Source organism: Xiphophorus maculatus, chromosome 2, assembly GCF_002775205.1.
Source record: "Xiphophorus maculatus strain JP 163 A chromosome 2, X_maculatus-5.0-male, whole genome shotgun sequence".
In the NCBI taxonomy this organism is placed as follows: domain Eukaryota; kingdom Metazoa; phylum Chordata; class Actinopteri; order Cyprinodontiformes; family Poeciliidae; genus Xiphophorus; species Xiphophorus maculatus.
Genome location: NC_036444.1, coordinates 28742551 through 28767982, shown reverse-complemented (window position 1 = coordinate 28767982; position 25432 = coordinate 28742551). Strand labels below are relative to the sequence as shown.

The 25432-nt window shown below is 39.9% G+C and overlaps 1 protein-coding gene across 4 annotated transcripts in view; it reads right to left on the bottom strand.

Moving 5' to 3' along the window:
• Nucleotides 1–4568: 4568 nt before the first annotated feature.
• The window catches only part of LOC102220106 (ankyrin repeat domain-containing protein 26-like), a 33231-nt gene continuing 12367 nt past the window's right edge, over nucleotides 4569–25432 (bottom strand). For all 4 annotated transcript variants that reach the window (XM_023346881.1, XM_023346903.1, XM_023346893.1 and 1 more), the window contains 23 exons: nucleotides 23804–24553; nucleotides 21953–22116; nucleotides 21185–21373; nucleotides 19712–19742; nucleotides 19482–19623; nucleotides 18752–18965; nucleotides 18445–18628; nucleotides 17731–17877; nucleotides 17127–17589; nucleotides 16020–16525; nucleotides 15755–15907; nucleotides 14690–14865; nucleotides 13950–14043; nucleotides 13772–13798; nucleotides 13283–13360; nucleotides 12624–12758; nucleotides 12415–12527; nucleotides 12071–12197; nucleotides 11042–11332; nucleotides 10689–10924; nucleotides 10299–10542; nucleotides 5517–5562; nucleotides 4569–5430 (listed from right to left, as the gene is read on the bottom strand). In XM_023346881.1, coding sequence (XP_023202649.1) covers nucleotides 5300–5430; nucleotides 5517–5562; nucleotides 10299–10542; nucleotides 10689–10924; nucleotides 11042–11332; nucleotides 12071–12197; nucleotides 12415–12527; nucleotides 12624–12758; nucleotides 13283–13360; nucleotides 13772–13798; nucleotides 13950–14043; nucleotides 14690–14865; nucleotides 15755–15907; nucleotides 16020–16525; nucleotides 17127–17589; nucleotides 17731–17877; nucleotides 18445–18628; nucleotides 18752–18965; nucleotides 19482–19623; nucleotides 19712–19742; nucleotides 21185–21373; nucleotides 21953–22116; nucleotides 23804–24553 — 4641 coding nt within the window. In that variant the 3' untranslated portion in view covers nucleotides 4569–5299. The remainder of the gene's footprint in view (nucleotides 5431–5516; nucleotides 5563–10298; nucleotides 10543–10688; nucleotides 10925–11041; nucleotides 11333–12070; nucleotides 12198–12414; nucleotides 12528–12623; nucleotides 12759–13282; nucleotides 13361–13771; nucleotides 13799–13949; nucleotides 14044–14689; nucleotides 14866–15754; nucleotides 15908–16019; nucleotides 16526–17126; nucleotides 17590–17730; nucleotides 17878–18444; nucleotides 18629–18751; nucleotides 18966–19481; nucleotides 19624–19711; nucleotides 19743–21184; nucleotides 21374–21952; nucleotides 22117–23803; nucleotides 24554–25432) is intronic.

Below are 25432 nucleotides of genomic sequence, written 5' to 3'. Positions count from 1 at the left end.
AAACCTAGATACAAAAAAACAATAATTTTCTTGAAATTGATCTTTGGTAAAAAAAAAATTATATTACACTTTATTATTCTTTTTTCAATGGGTGATCTTTATAATTGAACTTGAGACACACGTACTGTTCTGGGTCATTAAAATCAAGATAAATGAGTCATGCAGAGAGTATTTATGTTTCCCTCCACTTCTGCTGAGTCTCCACTCAGTGTGGGTGGAGTTTCCCCACGGGAACAGAAACGATTCCCGTCAAAAGTTGTATGAACACTTTCTGCTTTCTCGCAGTTTCCTAGTGAAGTAAAGAGAGTAGTGAGAAAGTGTGTGTGTTTGTGTGTGTGTGGTGAAATATGGTTCATAGCTGCAAGGAAACATATAGAATTGGACATTTTTTTAAATATTTTTTTTGCACTTTAACCTGACTGCCGGGTCCAATTGACCCGAGCAGTATCTATGGAAAAAGTAGACCCATGTGGTACAAATGTGTAAAATGAATACATTTTCGATTCATTTGTAGAGAGAACCTATTAAGACAAATAGAAAAAGTTTCATGCAAAAAAAAAAAAAAAAAATACTTCCAACTATTTAAAAAAATATTTTTATCTTTAAAACGGGTCAATTTGACCCGCAACATAACAGGCAACATTTTAGCGTCACTCGGATCAAATCCTCTAAAGCAAAGAAAAACATCTCCTATTAAGCACTCTTAGCTTTTTAATTATTGATCCGTTAATCCAGAAACTAGCCAATAAACGGGCTCAGACAGACGCGGAGCAGAAAGGGCCGCGCTTTGAACGTTATTAGCAGTTTTTGCTTCTTGGCTGCTCTGATTGCCACATTGTTGCATTTTAAGCAGTAAAAAAAAGTTTTTTAAAAGCAATGAAATGATTTTTATTCGCTGTATCTTTGAATGTATTTCAGATATTGTATAAATAAATAAAAAAGGCTCGAGTGGTTAATAGGACGTCTGCTGTTGTTTGACTAATCGATTAATCGTCCAAAACAATCAACAGAGTACTCGATTATTAATAGAACTGTTTTGTTGCAGCCCTGACGATTACGCAGGTGATGTCTACGTTGTGCCGTCACTTAAAATCCCAATAAAATGACTGGAAGTTTGTGGTTGAAACGTGAAAAAAAAATAAAATAAATAAAAATCAGAAATAATTCAAAGTTCTTTTGCGAGGAAACGTGCCGCAGACTCGTGGTCACGTCTGCCTGCTGCATCTGTTGCAGTGCAGCAGCTGCAGGTCAGAACAAATCCAGGCTGACAAGTGGAACAAACCTGAGCGCTTATTTCACGCCGCCCGTCCGCCGCGCTCTAAATTAGATATCCGTTGTCCCCCCCCCCCCCCCCCCCCCGCAGCGGAACCCAAATGCATTGTGGGCCACGGAGACGCCTAAATCTGATTCACTTGCTCTAAAGCGTGATTTAAACGAGCCTCTTTTGCTCCACCGCGCAGACGTTGACAGCGGCGCTTAAGGGTTTATTTTTGGCTGTTTACGCCGCGTCGCTGCTGTCGCCGCGCGTCACCGCTTTCTATTGAAGCTCGCTCAGATCCTCTCAGAGATCTGGAGACAATAAGCATCTTCTTTATGGTTAAAAGTGCCTTATTTGACACACGCGAGAGGGGATTAAAGCGAGAGATGACAGGTTTTGTGTTTGTCCTGTTCTTTAGCTGTAAAAGAAAGAAAGAAAGAAAGAAAAAAGAGGAGCGCAGGAAGGAGTCAAACCTGTAATCTTCCAACACTGGAAGTGTAATGCCTTTGATTTAAAGTAATAGACCTTCTGCTTGAGGTCAGTGGATGAAACTTTACGCACATCTGAGCCATTTGTGTTCAGTTCAAATGTATGTGAAAACGCCAAAGTTTAGAGCAGTGGCGCAAAAAGTGGAAAAAACGGACTGTATGCGACGCACAGGGGCGCCAAAACAAGGGTAGGATAATTAGATTTTTTTTTTTTAAGCAAGATTAAAAGAAATGATGGATATAATATAATAATAAATGATCCTGCTGCAATCACAATCTCATCATGCATTCTCGAGGTTTCACACAGACATCTTGTTGGACAGGAAGTCTGAGACGACAAGACAGACGACGACCTAATGAAGAGCAGGTTGCTTTCAACCCGAGCTATCTTTTTTATTAAATAATAAAGTAAAACACGCTCCTCTTTATTCAGTTTCTGCCTATTTGTATTCTCGCCTGCCTCCAAAGCTGCGTGACAACGGCAGCAACCTCTTCAATCAAAACAAGGTTGATGTGCGCGGTACGAAGTGGCGTCTGCATAAAAATAATAATAAAAAAACGGGTGGGAGGTGGTGGGGGAATAAAAACACATAATAGTCAGTCTGTCAGATGTGCCCATCTGCTACAAAGGAAACAAAAATAAAAGTAACTAGATTTGAATATCTTACAATTCGAGGCTGACGGATCAAAGCCTTGGAGAGACGCACCAGAGGGGGGCGATCATAAACACGCTGTCTCGTCTTAATAGGAGAGGAAAATTGTTTCCAAAGCGGCGCAAACCGTCAGGCGTCGCATGTTTGCGAGCGTGGGAGGAGAAGAGGAGAGGGGCGGGTGTTTTTTTTTTTTTTTTTTTTTAATACAAAGAACATCAAAACACAGCTAATGAGAGTTAGGGTTGAAGACGGTGGCGCATCCAGGCTTGATGGCGAGCGGCGTCTTTCATTTGCAACGACACCAACCTGCGACTTTTCAGCGGGTTTTGCGCACAGCCGCTGGAGGATCAGGGCGAATCCCCCCCAGACATGAAGGGAACAAATTAAAAACTGAGGATTTGTTCTCGCTTGTTGATTATTTGAACTTGTATTTTCACTGAATATGACATAAGTATCTTCAGTAATATTAGTGCAGAATTACATGTACGTTATGCATTTAAAATAAATAAATAAAATATTACGATGCCCTGTGGGGTTTTACGTTGTCTAAAAAAAAATCTGGATTCATTTATACAGCAGCTGAAGACAATCTTATGCTTTTTCCCCAAAGATCTCTTTAAATATTATATTTTCTTTTAAAATTATCTTCAGCATTTGGGGTTTTTTTTAACTTAATTTTTTTAAATACGTGTGATGTTTGTGTAATCCGATTTCTATCTGTGAACGGTGCTAAAGCGATGAAAACATTCAGACAAAACGGGCCAAAGACGACAAATAAAGTTCAGGACTTCTAGAATAACATTGTTGTGTCCAAAACATCTGTTTGGACAACATAACAGAGACCAGAGGTCACGTGTGTGACCAGGAGTGCATGTTTGGTACAAACCAAAGGCTGTATTCCAAGAAAAGAAAAGACAAAAAAACAAAAAAAAAATCCCAACTGTGAATCATAGAGCTGGAAGTGTTGCAAGGTATAGGTGCAGGTTTTAGCAAGTCAAATTTAAAACTTTTTAATGCCAGCTTGACTGAAATTTAAGACAAACTAGAAAGTGTGCACTTCCTGCGAAAATGCAAGTGTGAATGCTGAATGCTTTTGGTAAAAATGGCAAAAGTGTTTGAAGCCGAGATGCTAAAATACTAATTATAGCATCTCGGAGACCACTAGCATGTTGAATCACAGTAACACATTTCATGCAATGTGAAAAACCCAATGTAAATACAAAGCTAGAGCTAGCTAAAACAGTAATGCTAGCAGCATCTAGGCTACCGCTAGCATGTTGACCTACAGTGACTTGCTGAGTCAAAAAACCCATGTAAAAGCTAAAACTAACTGTAAAACTCAGTTTATATTGTCATTCTCAACTCTGCCACAGGAGGGAGCTGGTCCTGTTGTGCTGGTGTTGGAACAGCAGTAGACGTAGCACAGGCTACATTGTTCCCTTAAGCAGCATATGCCTAAGTCTCAAGTCTGCCAGCAGAGGGAGCTGTTCCTGTTTTTCCATTCACTTCCATGGGGATTAAAAATTCATAAAAAGCTGAATATTATAAAAAGTATGAAGGTTATGAATACCAAAAAATATAGCCGGCATTACGAGAGCATGCTGAATAGTATAAAAGTTGAATGGTGAAAATGGCACAAAGTATGCAGGAGAAGAAGTGTGGCTAAAAGTGTACAGAAGCAACCATAATAATAATAATAATAATAATAATAAAGGAAAACAAGAGTGTGAATACCTACTGCATTCACACTATTAAAACTACACACAGGGGAAAAAAAGCTAGCTAGCAAGAGTATATGAGCAGCTAGTTACTGAGGAACGTAATGAACAAACCTTTACTTGACAGAAAAGTCCCGCCAGAATAAGAAACCAAATTTAAGACGTATTTAAGGCCAACATACACATTCTCAGTGAATTTAAGACATTTTAAGGCCTTAATTTTAGAATAATTAATTTAAGACGTTTTAAGGATGCACAGACACTGTGTCACGGTTTGGGAATGCTTTGCTGTAAGATCTGAGCAGCTCGGGTCATTTTTCAGATGGATTTGCTGTCCATCGTTCTATAGCTTCTCCTTAACTGTAAACACGAGTTAAGTGAATCCCATATTGGAATAGATTACATTAAAACAAACGCTGTATTTTGGTAGAAAATGTTGAAAACAAATCCGTCATGAATGCGCCATATAGCTTTTCATTTATTCACTTTTACATACTAATATATTCAGAATACAAACTTTTGATTCCACTGTTGTTGCAGCGAATGAAACGTTACTTTAAAAACCTTTCTGTATATTTATATATAGAACATATATATATATGTATATATATGTTTTTTTTTTTTTTTACAGTATTTTAAGATAACATGAAACAACAAGAAAATAATGGAACAAAATATAAACCGGCTGTCCCTTTCATCAAACCAACAACAAGCTGAAATGTAAAACAGTGGTGACCCTGATTTTATAGCCGGAGAGCATTCCAGCTTGTCATGTTCAAGTATATACTGTTCATTACATAAAAGAACAAATAAACCGAGAAGGACACAACTCTATATTAGTATTAACACAGATATTGCACCATTGGATGGCATGTACCAAATGTCATAAATTGGCAAAAATGATGATAAATACAAACACTTAAAAGCGGCAATTCCAAAACACCAAAATTCACAAATCAAAACTAGAGTTTCAGCCGGCAAAACAAACACTTGAGGTCGTCTTTAGTTCAGAGTCCCGTCCGTCCCTCACTCCGTGAGGTTGCGGGGCGTAAGTGCAACATGCAGTCAAGTTTGTTTCTTTCATGACAACAGGATTTTAAAAAAAAAAAAAGGGGAAAAAAAAAAGCGTTAGCTTCTTGGTCTTGGCTTTAGAGTTTTCTGGTGGCGAATGGAAACCTGCGGTCAGATCCTACGGTTCTTCTTCAGCACCTCCAAATACTGCTGCGTGGCCCAGCTCAGGGGGTCCAGCTCCACCCTGGAGGCGGAGCCCACCGGGGACAGGCGGGCCGAGGCGGCGTCCAGCTCCGCTGTGGCTGAGAGAGGGCCCACGGTTAACACCTGCCGAGGCTCCTTACCGCACGCTTCGAGATGGAGAAGGAGGAGGAGGAGCTGCGCTTACCGTGTCTCAGTTCTTTCGATATGTTTTTGTCCAGCTCTCTCTGCATCTGGGGAAAACACAGCAGCGTCTCAGGTGAACAAAAACAAAGCGCGGGGTTGAAATGTGGGTGAAGAGAAGAGACACCGAGGAGACGTTTACCGGCAGAAACACCACTGTAGAAAACACACCAGAGGGGGGAAAAAGCTGGAGAAAATCTGTGGCTTTTTTTGACATGAAACGCAAAAGCTCATGCAAAAAATGTCAAGCTCCTCACAGATCTGAAGGCTATGGTGTACAAAGAGCTCCTCGATGGTTGAAAAACAAATTTGTAGAAATAATTTTTCAGTAAAGTCTGAATGAATTAACCTCCCTTCCTCAGATGGCGACCAGTACAAACTAATATGCTTTGCTCTGTGCGGGGATAGAAGTGGAGAGCATAAATTCAATTTCTGGCTTGTCCAGTTTGATATGTTTGTATTATAAAAATGATCTAGATAAGGATTTAATTTACATCAGTCCCACTTTACCACTGCTTTATTCAAACTTATAAAACATTGCTTTCAGGTTTGCTAAGGTAACACTAAAATCAAAACGTTGATTTTTTTTTTTCAGTGTTTCAGTTCAAAATGTGAAACTTGATACATATTAGTAGAGTTATTGAACTGACTGATAGAATTCAATCATTTATTTTCATGGCTTACAGCTAACGAACACTCAATAATCCTTCCTTTCAGGTACTAGAACATTACATAATTTAAAATGCATGTGCAGTTTTAATGCCGTATTGTTAAGCTGTGTCCACTTAACGGCTGCTGACTGTTTCGTTCTCCAGCCAAACAATCACAGAGTCCATAAAAATGTTACTTTAAAAGGAGCGAATTGTTCAAGCAGCTGCGTTTCCATCACAAATGTACGCAAAACTTTGTAAATATTCCGTTAATATCGGAAAAACACAATTACGGAAATTGCGGAGTTTCCGTTACATAAGAAACGCAATTAAAATCACACGTAAATAAGTAAATAAGTTTGCTCGCGCGGTGAGTCGTTAAAAATATATGCAGCGCCACGATCCTCCAACTACTTCCTGATGTCTTCTTCTTCGTGGTTTGCGCCAACGGAGACATCCGGTTGTTGATCTTGTGACTCAGGTCAAGCGGAAAAAGTGTTTTCACTGCATTTTTGCCGAATACATTAATTTCGATACGGCCAAACAGAAAAAAAGCCCACTTCATCATCATAGCACCAAAACTGTTTTTCAAAAAATGACAGTTTTTCCCCCTCCCGGAAATTGACGTTTTATTATGCAAATTCATTTCCGAAATGTCAAATAGCGCAAATATATGCTCACGAGCCAGTCGTATCCATTACATAAGCTTCAACTGTGAGTTTCTGTTGTTACGCAGCTGTAGGACCAAGGACAACTTTAGAAGCGTCTTACCTGAACTAAGGAGAAAAAAAGAGCTGGACTGCTGCTTGGTCAAACGGTAGCAATAAACAAGCTTCAGAATGCGGTCAGTGGAAGACTGTAGACCTACACTGTTACCGAACCACAAACCAACAACATGAACGATGGACCAACACCGCATTTAGATCCACTTCCTTTCTTTTAATGGTGCAGTCTCAGAGCTAATGAGTCGTGAACAAACCCTCTGGGGGAATGTTTTGTCTGCGCACACCTGCTGTCAGGAAGCAAAATGGCAGAGGTGAGTATTTACAACCCCCCCCCCCATGACCTGTCATATTATATTTCCTTAAAACTGTGTACTAATGCAGTTCAAACTACCATCCATTGAAAGAGATTATTATTACGTATTTACCTTTTCGCAGTAAGAATACCAAGATGAATGAAGACACACCTAAACACACACACACACACACAGACACACACACACTCGAAATAACCATAATAAACTGACTGGAAACCCAATTGCCGTATTGCTGTTTAACTGTATGCGCTTTCATTAAAATAAAAAATAAAAAATATATAAATGTCACAGTGACAATGTAACAGTAAAAGTGTTATGTAACGTTGTCGTATCCATAGCAAATTAATTAATAGTTTTAATCTATAGTCATTAAAATTAATACACACAAACAGAGATTGTGGTTAATATATGACACTACAACCTACTTTGTAAATACTTGCCACTATGTAGTTTTGACAGATTTGATCTTTTAAATAAACTTACTTCTATTTTTAGTTGCTGAAAGAGTTTGTTATTGAGAGAAAATTATCAAAATAATTGTTTAGGAGGACCTACCATCAAGGCTCAGATTCATCTTTCTTTGTATTCCCTTGATGTTTTGATAATATGAACATTATCACCACCTACTGGCCGGGCATGAGTATACAAGCATTTTGTGTTTGATAAATGTATGATTTTTTATTTATTTTTGGCAAGGATGTAGCTTAATCCAGGCCTAATTTTTTTTTCCTTTAACAAAATTTGTATGCTTAGGATTATTCTGAGTACATTTTTGTCATTAAGTTGCTTAATAATAACTTCTCTCTTGAAGATACACCGACACTTGAAAACGTCAGTGTTCGCTTACAGAGGTTCCAGCAAACCTTTGAAAGCAAATCAGAACCATGTTTCCATGCAAAAAAGCTTTAAGGTAAAAATCTGCTCTGTACCTGATTCTGTGACCAATGACTGCACCAGTTATGATCTCAATATTCAACGTGAATTCATCGCAGATAAGAGAGAAAAGCTGGAGAGCTTTTCTCTAAATACTACTTTGGAAGATTCAGATTAACATTATACTGAATGACAAACTGTTTAGGCCTGAGATAGAACCAAACTAAACCGATTCTTGAGTGAAAACATTTTAACGCTAAAGTTGCTGATCAAAAGGGGCAGAAAGTAAAAGAAGAGAGAAAAACAGAAACAGTGGCCTCCAGCTGCCTTTCAAAGCCAACAAAGGAAAGGAGCGCCACCTAGTGTTGTTTAAGCTGTACAGGCAGAACAGAGGTGCCTTTACCCAATTAAGCCTAAAATATTCACAAGACTTTAAATTCAAAAGATTAATTTGTGATGTAGTTATGTTTTTTTTTTCTTTTTTTAGTTTAAACCTTAGTACGGTTTTCCTTGTTTGAAATTGCAACACAATAAGATCGACTCCCATGAAGACCAGTGAAACTCTGTCGATAGCCACCGACACTGAATACCTGAGCTTCTATTGTGGATAAAAAACGGAAATATATTAGCAACATACTCTCCAGGGGGCTGGCAGAAATAAGATGGGGCAAACAAATTGTAAAAATGCCCCAGTACTTGTCAACCACTGGGGTTTTTTCTGTAAGCCTCCTGGGTGATAAAAGCTCCAGGTTGAGCAGCTTTCCTCAAAGTTATTGCTGCTTCCTCTGTTGTACAGCTAAACCTCAGTTAATTAAGGCACAGTGCTTTGCAAAAGTTTCCTCTGCTGCTGAGCTTTCGTACATTTTGTTGTGTTACAGCCACAAACTGCAAAGTATTAAACTGGGATTTGACTTATGAAGAAGTTCATAAACCAAATAATTCAGTTTCGTCTCACCTAACTAGATCCTAATCTGTTTTTTTAAGGATAGTTTTGTAGAGTGAACAACAGTCTGTGGAGGATCTCTGCAGCTCCTCCAGAGTTACTATGGGCCTCTCGGACCATACCCTAACCTGATTGGGGTATGGGCTCCCCTGCTCCAAACCTGATTTTTGTTTGGAGCAGGGGTCTACAACCCGGAACTGCCGAGGAGTGAGTGGATATTTTTACCTTCCATAATGTGGATTATTAACTTTGCCTAAAGATATATGCTGAAAGTATTATTCAGAGGCATAAAATACAGCCCTTGAAAAGCATAGTGATTTAAAAATATCTCCCAATAGGAGATTCCTTCTTAGAATTTGAACCAGGTGAGGCTAAAACTCTAAGACCATGCCACTTGAGGAGTTCTGGGTAAAACATATTTACAGACAAAGTTTAAATTTTTTTATCCTTAATGGAAAATGTAGATATTGTTGGGCAGCTTTGGCTTAATTATTTCCCTGGATATGTTGGGTTTTTTTCAGTAAATGTTCCTTCTTTTGAGTCTGTGATCAATTTAACAATTAACCAGTTACTAAATTAGATGACAATATTTTCAATAATCAATTATCACAATTAATCGGTTAGCTCTAATTTTAAAAACCTTGCTTATTTTACTCTCCACTTCACTACAATATGCAACTTTGTCTATAAAATAAACTGTAATCACAAAAAACCCCGTTTGACGTTTGAGGTTGTGACATTGCAAAATGTAAGAAAATTCAAGGGGTATGCATACATTTGCAAGCTGTTATACTATATGTAAAAAAGAAGCGCAAAATACGTAAATTTTTTTGTTGCTTTGTCTGGCAGCTTTTTCGCCACTGAAACGCACGAGCAGCTCAGTGAAACAGCAACCAGTCAGACACTCAGCTGAAAACAGCAACACACCTGGTTATGAGTCTGGCTGAAGAGAGGAGAAGTGAGAAAAAGACTTTTGAGCTAGAAGCTAAAAGAGTGAGAAATACAAGACAAGTTAGCGGTAATAGTGAAAAGACAGAAATATTCAATAGGAGGAAGAAACAAAAAAGTCTACAAAGCCTAACGTGTTTGTTGGGTGAGTTGATGCAACTCGTCGAACACAAGTCTGACTATGAGGTGAAACTACAGAGAAGTCTCTATTTATAACTAACGTCTCTGCAGTGACATAAACTTGTACTTAAAAAATGAAATCAGGAATATACAAGAACACAGATTTCCTCTTTAATCTCTATAAGTGAGTGAGAGATGAAGGACTGGGCAGACCTTAGCCAGGTAGTCCTCCACCCTTTGGTCCTGTCCGTCTGACACAGTACTGGGCAGGGAATATCCCACGCTCATGTTCCTGTTGAGGGCCCCCACCGAGGTCCCGGGGTTCGCTGGCGTAGCCAAGGCGCCCATGTCCAGAGAAGGCCCCATCAGGCTCCCGCTTGTAATGTTTCCCATCATAAGACTCCTGCTGCGCTCACTCAGCAGCTTGGAGTTGGCTTCGGTGAGGCGGCTGTTGGCCCTGTTCATGGGAAACAAGAAAAAGCTAATCACCGCCATCTTTTTAGCAGCTCGAGATTTGTTAACAAGCGTTTACCAGTTTACCAAACCTTTCATTTTTTTTTTTTTTAACAAAGCAAAACAGACTTCTCTAATAAGCATTTTAACCTCTCCAGTTTGGCAGTTAAGGACATCCGCAGGCGCATCTCTTCGTTGTAGAGGTGTCGGTAGCGCTCCAGCTCGGAGCGCGTGGACTCTTTCTGGCTGAATGTCTCCTGCTGGACGGTGCGGGCTCGGTTCAGCTCCCCTTCCAGCTCCCGGATCTTCTGTTCCAGCTGGGAGCGCAGGTTGGCCTCGTTGGCGGCTTTGATCTCATCTAGTGCCTCCTGAGACGCCGCTTGGGACTGAGAGACACACAAATCGTTGTTAATCCCACTGGCGGGCGATATCAAAGTGCGACATCAGCCTTCTGCTGTTGTGAGTTGATTTCCTCTCTGTTGGGGTTTTTCTCAGCTCTTTACCTGTAGGAAGAGGTTGACCTGCTCCAGTTTCTGCTGCATCTCCTGGTGGGCTTTTTCCTCCGCTTCACGTCGGTACTGATCCAGCACGCTCTGGTCGGGCTGGACGTTCTCCAATTGGCGTCTCAGCTCCCGCACCTCGTTCTCCAGGTGCCCCTTGCTTCTCTCCAGCTCGCCGTGGTTTCTGCCCACGCCTTTCTGGGAGGCCAACTGCTCCTGAAGCTCCCCGTTGATCTTCTCCAGCTGGTAGCGTCGAGATGTTTCCTTCTCCAGCTCTGCCTGCAGATCCTCCACCTGAAGATGGAGGAGATGTTTGAAGGTCAAGAAGCAAGGGGAGATTGTAGGCGATTCACTGCATGGGTGTTCATTTAAAATTCGGTACAAAGAACTTGCCTTTAGGGCAGCATATTGCTGTAAAAATCTTTCGACTGTGGATACAAGCATAAAAATGAGCACGCTCACCCCTCAGGTCATATGTTTGGCCTATGTCCCATTAGCCACTTCAGGATGAAACTTCTTGTTTTTGAGCCTTTCAAGCCAATTATTGCCATAAATGTTACACATTGTACATTTTTGACTTTGGTCAACCTGTTCATGCAACTTTAAAGTAATGATATGTAGTAAAATAAGAAACAGAGCACTTGGCTGTTTGCGAGTCTCGTGTGGAAAATAGCTTCCACCAGTTTTTTTTGTGCTCATCAGTTTAGTGTTAGCTTCTTCTGTTTTTTGTGCTTAGCAGTTTAGCGTTAGCTTCCACTATTTTTTTGTTTAGTAGTTTAGTGTTAGCTTCCACTAATTCTTTAAGTTTAGCAGTTTAGCGAAAGCAGAGCTGATATTTTTGTGTTAAGCAGTTTAACGTTAGCTTCGACTAATTTGTTGAATACCTTAGAACCCAGGTTTAGAACCCTGGTGTAAACTGAGCCAAAGAAAAACTGTGAAATGGTATTGTTTGATTTTTTGAATCCAAAAACCAAAATGTAATGTATAAGCAGCGCATTAGGTTGCGTTGAAGCCAGCATCAGACCCACAAACCTTGTCCTTCATCCACCCGTCAGTCTGACTCTGTCGCCGGTGAGGGCTCTTCATAGAGGAATAATTTGCTCCTCCATTCTCTTGACCCTGCAGCTTCTTCTTTGCACTTTTTAATAAAGTTCGTTGCCTTAAACATAAACGCACAGAGTGAATATCTAACGCATCAAGTGAAATATCCTAAACTTGCAAAGACTAGGCTGATTGAATGTACAAAATAATTGAATGGAGACTTAAAAAGGATACAGACACTGGTGGACCACAAAGCCAAGACGATGGTTCTAGTGGATCCTAGCTGGCTCTAAACAGCCCAGTGAGAGTCCAAAGAGTCCAAAAGCAAAAGTCACCTGTGCATTTCTTTTTGAAGATCCATGTTTCTCTTCATCTCTTGTTCAAGGCGAGTGTCTACCGCTTTCTTTTGCTCTGCAATTTTCTTGGCTTTCTTCTTTTCAATCTCCATCTAGGCCAGAATGAGCAACTCAGTGACTCTTCACACCTCAGCTGAGTGACACTTAACCATCATATCATGCACAGATTATTATCACAGTGTGAACACCTGGTTTGTGAGCTCTCCTTTTTCTCTTTCAAGTTCTGTCAGGCGCAGTCCTAACTTTGAGCGGTTCTTCGTCTCTTCCTCCCACATGACCTGAGAGTCCTGCATGGTGTTAGACAGCATGCTCTGTTTGTGCACCTGTAGAAGAAAAACGCACGAGCTCAAAGTACGGTTCTGCTCAGACCTTTATATTGTAGGCATGGATGTCGCTCATTTTAAATCATTTTGAAAATAAACCTGAAACCTTTAAACCTCATGCACAGGGTTGTTGTTGTTAATTGTTATAACAATTATGCAAAAAAAAGAAACTTTTTTTTAAAACTACATGCTGCTGTAGTTTAAGGTTTTGGAATGGCACTGACCCCAATCCTATTAAACCTTTGAGAAAATCCACCACAAACTCAAATCTGAGCACTCAGTTCTTGTTAATAAAATCAGTTAAAGGTTCTTGCTTTATAGTAGGTAATAAAATAAAGGTAAAAAGATAATAATGTCAGTCTCTACAATTGAGTGCATGTAAACCTATGACGTCAATTAAGGAATTAGGATGAGAATTTATTTTTATTCATTTTATCGGTCCTAAACTTTTTTTTTTCATTTTCATCATTTATAAAAACAAATCAACTGAAACGTGTGAAGAACTAACAGCACAAGCCACCCACCTCTTTATTCAGCTGCTCTTCCAAAGAAATCTTGCTGCCTTGGAGGTTCGATACCAGCTCCTCCAAATGTGCACGGACCTAAAGAAAAAACATCATTTCAAAACAAAACAAAACAAAAAATTAAATAGTCTTTGTGTTTCTGCTGCTGCTGCAAAAAATAAAATCAAATTAGGATTTTAGAAAGTTGAAAGCAAACTAAAGGAAGTGACATGCATTCATCAGGAATACATTCACAACTGAAAGAAAGACACCACAGACAAAGATTTAAAAAAAAAAAAAAAAGACTGGGAGACGAAAGACATTTCTCCATCACCAGGATACTTATTCCCACATATGCTTGGAGTTCTGACACTAAAAACATGTTATATTTCACTTCATTAAGAGGATTATTTGATCTCTAGTTCAAAAATAAAAAAGGATTAAATGAATCAGTGTACAAAGAGGAAGAACCCCACACAGAGAAACTACGCCTACAGTCACAATACTGACCCCTCCTCCAGGTGAGCAGTCAGCTAGCTGAAAACAGATTGTATGCCCTTTAAGTTTAAAACTGACTTTAATGCATAAACTCAAGATAGTTGATTTAACAGAATTGCATGACACCTTTTAGCTCCAAAGAGACGTGGAGCATTGAGACCATGTGTGAGCAGGTGAACGGGTTACTCACCACGACGGCTTCCTTAGCGCTTTTCTGAAGAGCCTCAATTTTATCAGCCTGTTGCTTCGTAGTACCTTCCAGTCTGGCGTTCTCGATCTCCAGCCTGGGCGACATTAACATTCTCTATTAATCAGGCCCAGATACCGGCCTCATATACCTGTGACCGTATGGCTTATCTATGGATGGATAATAATCGTCAACTAATTTAGCAATTGATTAATCGCTGCCTCAAAAAAACAGCCATGTGGTGAAAAACCAACATATTCAGCAGTAATAGAGCCAAAACTACAAAAAATATATTCAGTTTGCATTTCAGATAAAAAACCCCCCCAAACTTTCTTTTTAAATATGTTTTAGCAGAAACTCTTAAAGTGGCTTAAAGTTTTAGATTCAAAGGGTTCAGACTTACTGCAGGAATGCTATGTTGCTACATTTTAGGTAATAAAACATTTATTTTGTTATTTGAAAAAGGAAATGAATTACTTTAATACATTTCTAATGTATAAAAAAGGCATAAGTGGTTAAATGAAAAACCTGCAGAATGTGCTTTTTAAACAAAACAGTTTAATCATCAGAATAGTCGTTAGTTGCAGCCCTAACAATATAGAAGAAAATCTGCTCATAGTATCTAATCACATGGTTTGTAGACTTTATGTCAAAACTGCAAATACATTATTTATTCTCTAAGAATAAATACCAAGGATCGCTATGAATCAGCGCTCGTGCTGAAGCCGTGTGTTTGCACTTACTTTTGCAACCCTTCCTCCAACTGTTTGGTGGTGATTTCAGAGGCCACGACGGCAGCCACCGCCTCCTGGAGTTTAGCAACGGAAGTGCGAAGTTCCTTTTCCATGTCATCCATTCTGATTTTCATACTGCTGATGTGTCGCTCTGCTTTTAGGTACTTCTCTTCGGTTTCCTCAAGCTAAGTAATACAGACGAAACAAAGTACTCAAGAGCAAAGATAAAAAGTGCACTTCATGGTTTATGTACATATATATATAAAAAAGCAGGTATTAATCCTCTGATCAACTCAATATGCCATAAACAGAGTCGGGAAAATCTTCTGGACGTTTTTGTCACATCTTAATGTAAAACTATGGTTGTTGTTGTGACAACTCACCAAATGGAAATAATCATTTCTTCAGTAGAAAAAAAAGATATCGGATTTGGTTTCCAAAATATTTTTGCAAATATGTTGGGTGGGAGGAAATAAAGACCAAAGCTGAAATGTGCTTTCAAAAACCCAAAACAGCCCCGTGAAATACACTACTTCAATGGTGAAGCATTGTGATGGTGGTATCATGCTGAGGGAAATCTTGTCTAGAGCTAAATACAGGGCAAAACTGAAAAACAAACAAACAAACAAAAAAAAAAAAAAAACATCAGCTAGAGGTCCTAGCTAAAGTCCTAAAACTATTTTGGGGGTTCACTTCACAATTGGTAGCAGGACAGGCCAGAAACTGACTATAATTTCAATGTTACTGTAATTGACAATTTCAGTAAAATGTCTTGACTCAGGTGAGCTGAATAGAAATATATGTTACACTTAGATGCTGTGTGTGTGTTTTGGGTTTTTTTAAAAACAAAATTTAAAAACCATGTTTTGCCTCTGTTGCTTAAAATGTTGTAATGGCACTGCCATAAGATGTATAAAAAAAAAGATTCAACCAGCTTTAACATTTACCGGGCCCTGATCACATAATAAATTCAACTTAGTGATTACAATTTTTCATATTCCAGCAGAAGATTTATTAACCGATTGTCTCGTAATAAATCACGTTTCAGAGAAGAGAGCTGCGTCCTGCAGTCACCTTTTCTCTGAGTCTCTCAACGTCTTTGAGAAGCCGAGCTTTCTCTTCCTCCAGGTCGTTGCGATAGCGCGTGAGGACCTCCAGGGAAGCTTCACACATCGATAACTTCTTGAGAGAGTCGGCCAGCTCCTGCTGCAGCTGCCTTAAAGTGTTCTGTGCAGAAAGAAACGAGATCAGATATAAAAAAAACACCTTAGTGGTCCTACAGGGGGAATATAAGATGTTCTGAAGAACTATTAGTCAGGCTACGCAGCCTCAGTCTCACTTCTCGTTGATTCTTCTCTTCCTCAAACTTGAGGTTCAGCTCACGAAGTTCAGCAGCCTTGCTGGCGAGCTCCTTATTTCTCTCCTCGAGCAGATGAACTCTTTCTTCACAGTCGGCGCGCAGCTTGGTCAGCATGTCGCTGAAGCGCTCCTGGGCTTCAGTAATGGCGCGCTCCTTCGCGGCGGCTTGGTTCTGCGCCTCTTCCAGCTGCTGCCGAAGCAACATGATCTCGCTTTGGGCATGGGCGAGGCGTTCTTCCGCTGCTTCTTGGCGCGCTACGCTGCGACTGGACAGCTCCTTCTCTGCTTGCAGAGCAGTTTCGAGCTCCTTGGCACGCGTCGTCCCGTAGTCCTTCTCTTTCAGCAGGGCGTCCAGCAGCAGATTCTTCTCCGTCAGTTGCGCAGAGACCCGATGGAACTCGTTCTCCATGCTGTTTGTGTTAGCGTCGGCCTTGGCCAGCTTCTGTTTCAGGTTGCTGACTGCCTCGCGCTGAGCGGTTATTTCGTCTAAAAAAAAAAAATAGATAAGTGATAAAACGCATTAATGTTTACCATCAGAGAGAAGAGATGTGGATTGCATTAGGAGGAGAAACAGGCTAAACAATAATTGTAAAATGCACACTGCAGGCAAGTAAATAAAAAGCAATATTACATGCTTAGAGTACAAATTGTGGGGCTGAGGCAATCGATTAATTGTGATAAATTGATTAATTGAAAAAACTCTTAGTTTAGGAGTCAATTAGTCGATTAATAATAATTGATCAACTAATTTAGCAATTGAATAATCTTAATTAATCAAACTAAGTAAAAAATGTGTTAACTAATTTTTCCTCCAGGAAAAAGTCTCTGGAGAATACAGACTCAAGAAGGTTATCTGCTGAAGGAAGAACATATTCACAGCAGTAATTAAGCCAAAACTGAACAAAAAATAGATACAACTTGCATTTAAGATAAAAAAAAAGTCCTTCTTTGTCCATAAATATGTTGTTACCAGAAAGTACCAATTTCATTTTATCCGATTAACCAACAGAATAATTGATGACTGAAGTAAGTGTTAGCTGCAGCTCTGCAAAATTGTATGTGCAGACCGGAGGACTTCTCTACTCACTTGAGAGTCGGTCTTTTTGTCTCTGGTGTTCTTCCTTCTCTCTGAGCAGAGCTTTCTCTGTGTCTGCGTGAGACGCCAGGCGAAGTTCGATCTCCTTCACGGCTGCGGCCAAGCGGGACCGAGTCGACTCGGCCTCGGCCTCCAGCGTCTCGCGAGCCTGTCGCTCGTGTTCCAGCTGGCTCGTCGTTTTCACCAACTCGGTCTTCAGGGCCGACAGCTGGTTGTTGCAGGCGAACACGGTCTGGGTCACGGTTTCGTTGCTGTGCTTGAGGTCTTGACGAATGTCCTCGAGCTGCTCCTTGAGGGCCTCGTTCTCCTCCACCAGGGTGCTCTCTTTGATACTGCTGTCTGCCTGGGAATGTTCGAAGTCTGACCTTGTCGAGGCCAGCTGCTCCTGCAGCGAGTTAACCTGGCGAAGCAGCTCTCTTTCCCTGTCGCCGGCCTCGGTGAGCTGAGACAAAGTCTACCACGCATCACAACAAAAACATCACCGTAAGTCTGTCTGGATTTTGTGTTTAAAAATGCGCAACAAATAACAGTATTGGGGAAAAAAATAAATAAATAAAAAATCCTGAGAAGATCGGATTGAAAGTCAGAGAATCACCTCATTGCTTCTGCTGATGCTTTTCCTGTTCTCCGCCTCCATCTCCTTCTGCTTTCGGAGGTGATTGTTGAGCAGATTTTCCTGCAGGGCCCGGGAGGTGCGTTCCTGAGCCAGCAGCTTCTGAGTCTCATGTTGCTCTTCTTCAAGCTGAGCGTTAAACATGTCACACACGGGCGTTAGGATCACATACACACACATGCAAGCAAAGAGCGAGCCAACACAAATACCGACATAATGTATCTAACGAGGGATGCAGCTAGCGATTATTTTAGTAATCGAATATGGTGATGATTAATCGATTAATCGGATAAAAAACCTGGCAATTTCAGTAATTAACAACAGGCGACGTGTTTTTAACAAGGGATGCAATAGGGTTGGAACTAACAATTATTTTAGTCATCAATTGTATTGATTATGCTGACAATTAATCAGATAAACCAATCTGCAATTTCCACAGATTTTTCAGTCAGTATTTAACGCTGCTGACACAAAAAGTCATAAAAATACACAGATGTATTTTTTTTTTTATATTCAGCAGAAAGAAGATAGATGGTCATCCCTTTTGATATAAGAAAAAAGAAAATGGCTGCTTACCAATTAATCGATTAATCAACTTTAGATTAACTTATTAATCGATAACACACATCTCCATTTCTAGCAGAAAACCCCCCCGTAATAAACAGTCGTCGTGTTGGGCAGATAAAAACAAAGTGCCTGTTTCATGTTGCTGGCGAGCGTTCTCATCTCCAGCTCCATGTTCCTCAGTGACAGCTCCACCTTCTGCTTGTCCTGGACCTCAAACTGATGCTGCTCCTCCAGCCGCTTCAGCTTGTCTTTGGAGGTGTCGTACATCATGGCGGCATTCTGGCGATTCTCCTGCTCTTGTTTCAGTTGAAATCTTCACGCAAAGTGCAACACAAAGAGATCAAGTAAATAAATGTAAAAAAAAAAAAAAAGGTTCAGAGGACACAATTTCAAAGTTAGCCCAAAAATCAACAACAACAACAAAAGAAATTCTCACTTGATGTTAGTGAGTTCAGTCTGTACTTCCAGCTGGTTGCGCTCCAGAAGAGACTTAGCGTCTCTGACTTCCTCCAGTAAGCCCTTCAGCGACGTTCTTTCCGCTTCCAGCTGGTTCACCTTCTCTGACAGATACCCATGGCGACTTCGCAGTTTTTGAATGGAGCGCTCGTACTCGTGGAAAATGTTCTGCATCTTTGTCATAGTCGTGGGATCTGGGGGACGAAATACAGTGAGATGGTCATGGAAGAGGGTCAACGGAGTGTCTGGTGAACCCTTTGTTCGTTGATTTGGCCGTGTGTTTTGGACCAAGAGATGAACCATTTCCATTTTCCGTTTACAGGCCACCAAACTGATTCAAAAGATCCAGTTTAGTCACCACCACCTACAGTGAACGGCTAAAAGAAAGAGTTCATTTTAAAAAGCTCAAATATAATTAAAAAGGCTTCAGATACATCCATTAAAATGACTGTTCAAATTTGTGCCACATGTGAATTGGTTAAAAACAGTATGTCATGAACAGATAATAAAAGTGTTCAAATTTAATATCTACATTGTTCAGTTCAATGTTGCTCCGATAAAAGAACACACTTATGTTTAGACCGCCTCACCACGTGTGCCAACAAATTCATCTGTCTGTGTCTGTCTGCAAAACTAGAATATCTATTTTTATTTTGCAACAAAAAGTAAGAAAAGTAAATAACTGCTCATGTATTGCGGAAGCTTATTACCCAAAGAGAATGACTCCAGCTTCTGCATGAAGGAGGCTGCATTACGGTAGCCTGAAGTGTGTGAGTCCGCATCGTCTGTGTCGGACGACTGGGTTAGTTCTTCTAGATCGTCAGGCACGCTTATGTCTTCAAGACTCTGGACCTGGAAAGAAAAAAAATGATGATAGAATTATTCCCGTATCGGTTTCAAATCCAACACTCGTTTATGTAGTCGATCCGGTTGTCTGTACCTTGCTTTTCTGTTGATCTGTAGTCATAGACCTGAGCCGCACAAACACAAAACCAAAGAGAAAACAAAGTAATTCTAAAGATTTGCACGAACATAGTGAAAATACTAAAGGTGTAATGGTGTAATGCAGTATATAGTTGAGAAAGCAATTGCAAGCTTTTGCTGTAACGCAAGGCCATTCTGACTTGTATGATAAAAGCAAATTTGTCTTACAAAAGTAATAAAAGACACAGAACGAGATATGTTCTGTGTGGAAGTGTTGGAAGTATTTTTGTTGTATATTGTGAATATTTGTCTATTTTCTGCAGTGCAATGTTTGAAAGAAGCCCCCTATATGTTTTTATCACAAGTAAATGTTTCAGGCCCTCACAACTTAAAGAAAGATAACTTGAGTAAATGCAAAATGCAGTTTTTGAATCATCACTTTAATCATTAAGGGAAAAACGCTATCCGAACCCTCCTGGTTCCTATGGTGACGATTGCCTCTGAAACTGATTGTGTCACCCTTAGTAGCAACAATTTCTAAAAGCATTCTGGAAGCTTTGTTTCTCTTAGCTATTCAGAGAACTTTAGGTAGCTTTAAATCAACGACAACTCCGTTGTACTTCCCGATTATCTGCCAGATATCGTGGTTCCATCATTGCAAGTTACTGAACCTTTTTCAAGGCAGTTGTCCCTGCCTGGAGTGGGCTCAATTACCTATGAAGTTTAGGGATCAATTGTTCATATTGAACCTGATTAACTAAATGAAAAGAGAATTTTGTATTTACTCAGGTTATCTTTGACGTTTAAAGTTGGGTGGTGACCTGAAAACAAACAAACAAGCAAAGCAAAAACAGAAGAAGAGTTTAAGGCAGCAAATACTTTTACCGCATGCTACGCTAACAGTAGGGCTGAAACGATTAATCGACTAATGATGAATCGACTATTGAAATAATCGGCAACTAATTTAGTAATCAAATAATTGTTAAGTTGAATAAAGAAAAAGTAATACTCTGTTTGTAGAATGCAAAATTGTAGGGCTGGAAGAACCAATTAATCTGAATTAATCAATTAATTGAAATAATTGTCAACTGATTTAGTAATCAATTAATCGTTAACTGGAGTACACAAACTCAAAAAAGGGGAATATGCTAGAAAACCCCCCCAACATATTCATGGGAGTAATTAAGCGAAAACGGTACAAAAAATTAATACCCTTTGCATTTAAGATTAAAACAAAAACCTTTGTCTGTAAATGTGTTCTACCCAGAATTCCTCAAGTGGCATATTTTTAGAATCACCCAATTGAAATTCTATTACTAAAATAATTGTCTGTTAAAGCAATACTTAACAGTTTTATGCAGTCTGTTCACCTATCAACCACAAGTTTTGGAGAGGGAGATTTGTTTCCAGCAGCTAGCGTTCAGATTAATAACACCAAATAGATTAGTGGCGCAGACAGATGTAGGAAAGTGGCGTCCTGCATATATACCTGTCTTCTTCTTCATTGTCCGTTATGTCACTTATAGTGCCTTCCTCAACCTCAGGTACGGTTGCTCGATTAACTTGTATGCTGGCCTGAGGGCCTCCACTTTGCCGGGCCCAATGGACCATGAGCTCCAGCTGTAATTTCCCTTCTACACCTTGCTTTATGCCACTGCAGCTCTGCACGACTGGAGCTCTGTTGGTGTTATGGAGAGCAATAAACCTGATAGTCATTGAACTGTGACTGACTGAGGCCTTTGGTTGAAATGAAAAGAAAGAACACACTGAAACCAACACACCAAAACAAAACAAAAACCCTTAAAGGGCCAGGCAGAATTATTTGCACGCTTGGCAAACCTTGTGTAGAAAGCCTGAAAAAAATCATCCTAGCTCCAGTAGATTGCGTTTTTAATTTAACATGTTTATTTTTGTGACAGTAGGACACAAAATAGTTCTTTCCAAACTTTATCTTGACTCAGTGGTTGTTATGAAAACTGGGCGAACCCAAGATGCAATTAGTTGCTCAGTGCGAGTGTTGGGAGTCAAATGACAAATTCATTTTTAGGCTTTTTCTTACACATCTTTACCACGGGTGCAAAGAAATGTGGCGGCTCCTGCCACATTTCACTGAAAAACAGTCTAAAAACTAATGTTAAATCATACAGAATTTTAAAAAAACAAACAACCAGACAGATTGTACATAAAGTCTCAATATAAGACCAATTCCTAATGGCTACTTCCAATTAGTATGTTCGCTGGGAAGCAACATGCATACCTTTGGCTGGCAACAAGCTGATGTTCCTGATGAGATCTTCCAGCTTGAACCAAACTTAAACATACACTGGTCCCAGGCTTCGCCGAACCACCTGCTTCACTGCCATCGTGGGGAATGCACGACTTTCGATGCGCCGCCATAGCACCTGTTGCTTTTCCGGCCATCTGAAAAACAACAACGAAAACCATACAAGATTTATGAACTTGGTAGGAGAGAACGGTCCAGCTGAGAAAGACCGAGGCTTGCACTTTAACATGCAATTTGGTTCCGTGCTCGTGCTCCTTATCATACATAATTCAGCGTCGCCCCACCCACTGGAGACCTAATACCTTAAAGTTGTTTCTACTTAAGAGTCTATTGGAACTGCATTACCTAGGAAAAGTAAGCATACCCCTTTTAGCATTTTCACATCACAACTAGAAACTTTGATGCATTTTATTGTGATTTTACGTGATAGACCAAAATAAACCAGTGATAAATATAGAAGTGGAAGGAAAAAAGAATTTACACAATGATTTAGTAAGAAGCTCACAAGTGAAGAATGATGCAAATCTGAGCCCATTGATGCAGATGAAAACTTTTTCATTCATTTTAAGACCCAAAAATTCCCTGATGCGAGTTCTTGGTTTTTCATTTTAAGGATTATTACTAAATTATTGCCCCACATTTTATTCGTCATATAAAATACACTGAAGTTTGTGGTTGGTTTAGAACAAAATGCAAAAAAGCTCAAGGGATGTGAATAAGTCATTACTACTGAATATAACTAACCCAAGAAGTTTGAATACTCTTGAATAATTAAAATTAAGAATTTGATCTACAATATCCACTCTGCTATTGTTCAATGTTAACCCAATTTTCTAATAATTTACTGAAGCCAACACACATTTAAGTGTTACTGCTGGTTGTCATTTTCTTTAAAAACAATAAAATTAAAATACAAATAGTAGATTATCGTCTGTCCTTTTCTTAATTTGTCCTTTAAGAAATCGATACACCCAAAAGACTTGGACAATAAAAACTCTTCATAAAATTAACTGTAAAAGCTAACACACAGCATGCATAGTAAGGGAAACCAAACCTGAAAACAAAACTCATTCCATGCATTAAAGAGAACTATTGTTCATGCAATCTTCACACATATTTGACACAGACATTTTCAGTGTAAACCATACATGCAAAGCACACGTATGACACAATACTACAAAGAAAAAGCACACAAATGTGGACCACTGGTAGATTTAGATTGGCTGGCCAGTCACTAGCATATTTTGTCTGAAAATCTGTATCAGATGCAGATATTTTACTGTACATTATATGTACGTAACTGATTTTGCATTTTGAAAAAGCTGTGATTAACTTAATTAAGGCCAACTTAACATTTTTTAATTAATTGATGACATTTTCAGGCCTTAATTTTAGACACATGGATTTAGACTCACAAATTTAAGATTTTTTTATGGATGTGTGGACACCCTGCATAAATCTCATCATAAGAATTGAGGTTTTGACGTTTACAAATAACTTTGTCTACACACAGTTGTTCAGAAAACACTCGAGGGTCCACAGCTGATTGGTTAGAATGGCAAGGAGTTAAGGTGGGTATAAGTGAACCAAGCAGATCTACATGAAATGAAACACGTGACAAGAAATAAACATGTAACTGCAGCAATAAGGTCATAATGCTATGAGCCTCAACTGAAAGAAGGAAGAGAAACATATTCAGGTATTGAATAAACTGAGGGAAAGAGAGAAAGACGAAGTCCAGAAGCAACTGCGTCAGAAGCAGCAATCCTACATCGCTTTCTTGGGCTGGGCCTTTGCTTTGAATACAACTCCCAGCATTCCTACCTCAGGGTAAAACCTCATCATGTCCTCTTCCTCAGGCCCTTCTCCATTAGAGACATCTGGACGTCTGTGTTGCAAGGCCGGCTCAGACGTCAGAATCTCTTCTGAGCCTGCGTTGGACCAGCCAGCTTCGTGTAGACGGCCAGCAGAGTCAGTAGCAAGCAGAGCTACGCCATTATCCTCTGAAGCAGGTTTGCTGTATCGATCGGTATCGTCTTCGCTTTCTTCCTGTGCGGCGGTGAGCTGCGATGAAGCATTGGCCTCGACATCAACTGTGAGTAGAGCTGACTTGTGACGGATAAAGCTATCATTAACATCTTGATCACAGTTCGGTAGCGTTTCTTCACACAACGAGCTGCCAGGTGACTCTGCCATAGAGTCCTCCTGTCCTGACTCTCTCTGCTCAGGGATGGTGAGAAGAACAGTACTTCTTGCTCTAGCTGTGGGGCGAACGATGTCCTCTTCTTCCTCGTCACTTGAATCTTCACCCGCAGAGCTGGACGCAGAAGAAGCGTCTTCCGTGGGGTTTTTTGCAGGATGCCTCGATTTAAAAAGTTCGCCAAACCTCTCCTTTAATTCCCCAGTGACGCTCTTAAAGGTGGATTTTACCTCCCTTTTCTCCACCTCTACCCAGAGTTTCTCGTAACGCTTCTCCCACGGAGTATCTCCACCTACCTTTTCTTCCGTATCGGAGCCTGCATGGCCTAAGTTGTTCAAACTGAACTCACATCCATCTACTGCGTCAACTTTCTCCTTTGATGATGTGATTTGACAAGAAAGAACAAACAAACAAAAAAACAAACAACAAAAAAAGACAGAAATGCAAAAAAAAAGGTTTTGATATAATATCCAGAACACAAGGAAGACATAGAATCCATTTGAGATGTTCAAACTAGGGGTGAACCGATTGCGGTTTTTTGGCCGAACACCAATCTTTAAAAAGTTTGACCTGGCGATTCCGATTTTGGCTGATACCGTTGTTTTTTTGTTTATTTTACCCCTCCAGGGGGTCTTTAGTGGGCTCTAGTGTCCCTTATATGACAGTAGGGTGAGAGGAAAGGGGGAAGGAACCCGCGACGGCCGCGTCTAGGACTCAAGGCCTCCAAACATAGGTCGCGCTAACCCCTACGCCACGCCCCCCGATACCGTTGTTTTTAGTCTGAAAAGTCACCAAATACAACGGTGATTATAGTTTCCGCCCATGTGTAGATGTGAACAGGTTTCTTAGTATTGACCAATCACCCAAAATTAAGGAAATTGGGGCAAATTTATCAGTGCACCCCTAGTTCAAACTGTCTATTTTGAAATGAAAACTGGGTAAAACGTTCCATCTTTAAAATTGCAAAACTGGTAGAGACATAACTCAAAAGCCCGCAATCATTTTCCATACAATGAATAATTTAGACAATACACTCTCTTGGTCTATCACATCACCAGTTTTTTGCAGAGTGGGAAAGTTCAAAATGCTTTTACAAGTATATTGTACATTTGTGGCTTCTTGCCACCAACACTTTAGTACAGTTAGGTAGCTAGTTATACCTTGTAAAAAAGATATTCTGCTTTTGCTAAAAATGTTCCAAGATATTCCAAATTAGAAGTCATCAAGGTCTTGCATCCAAAGAATGTGATAAC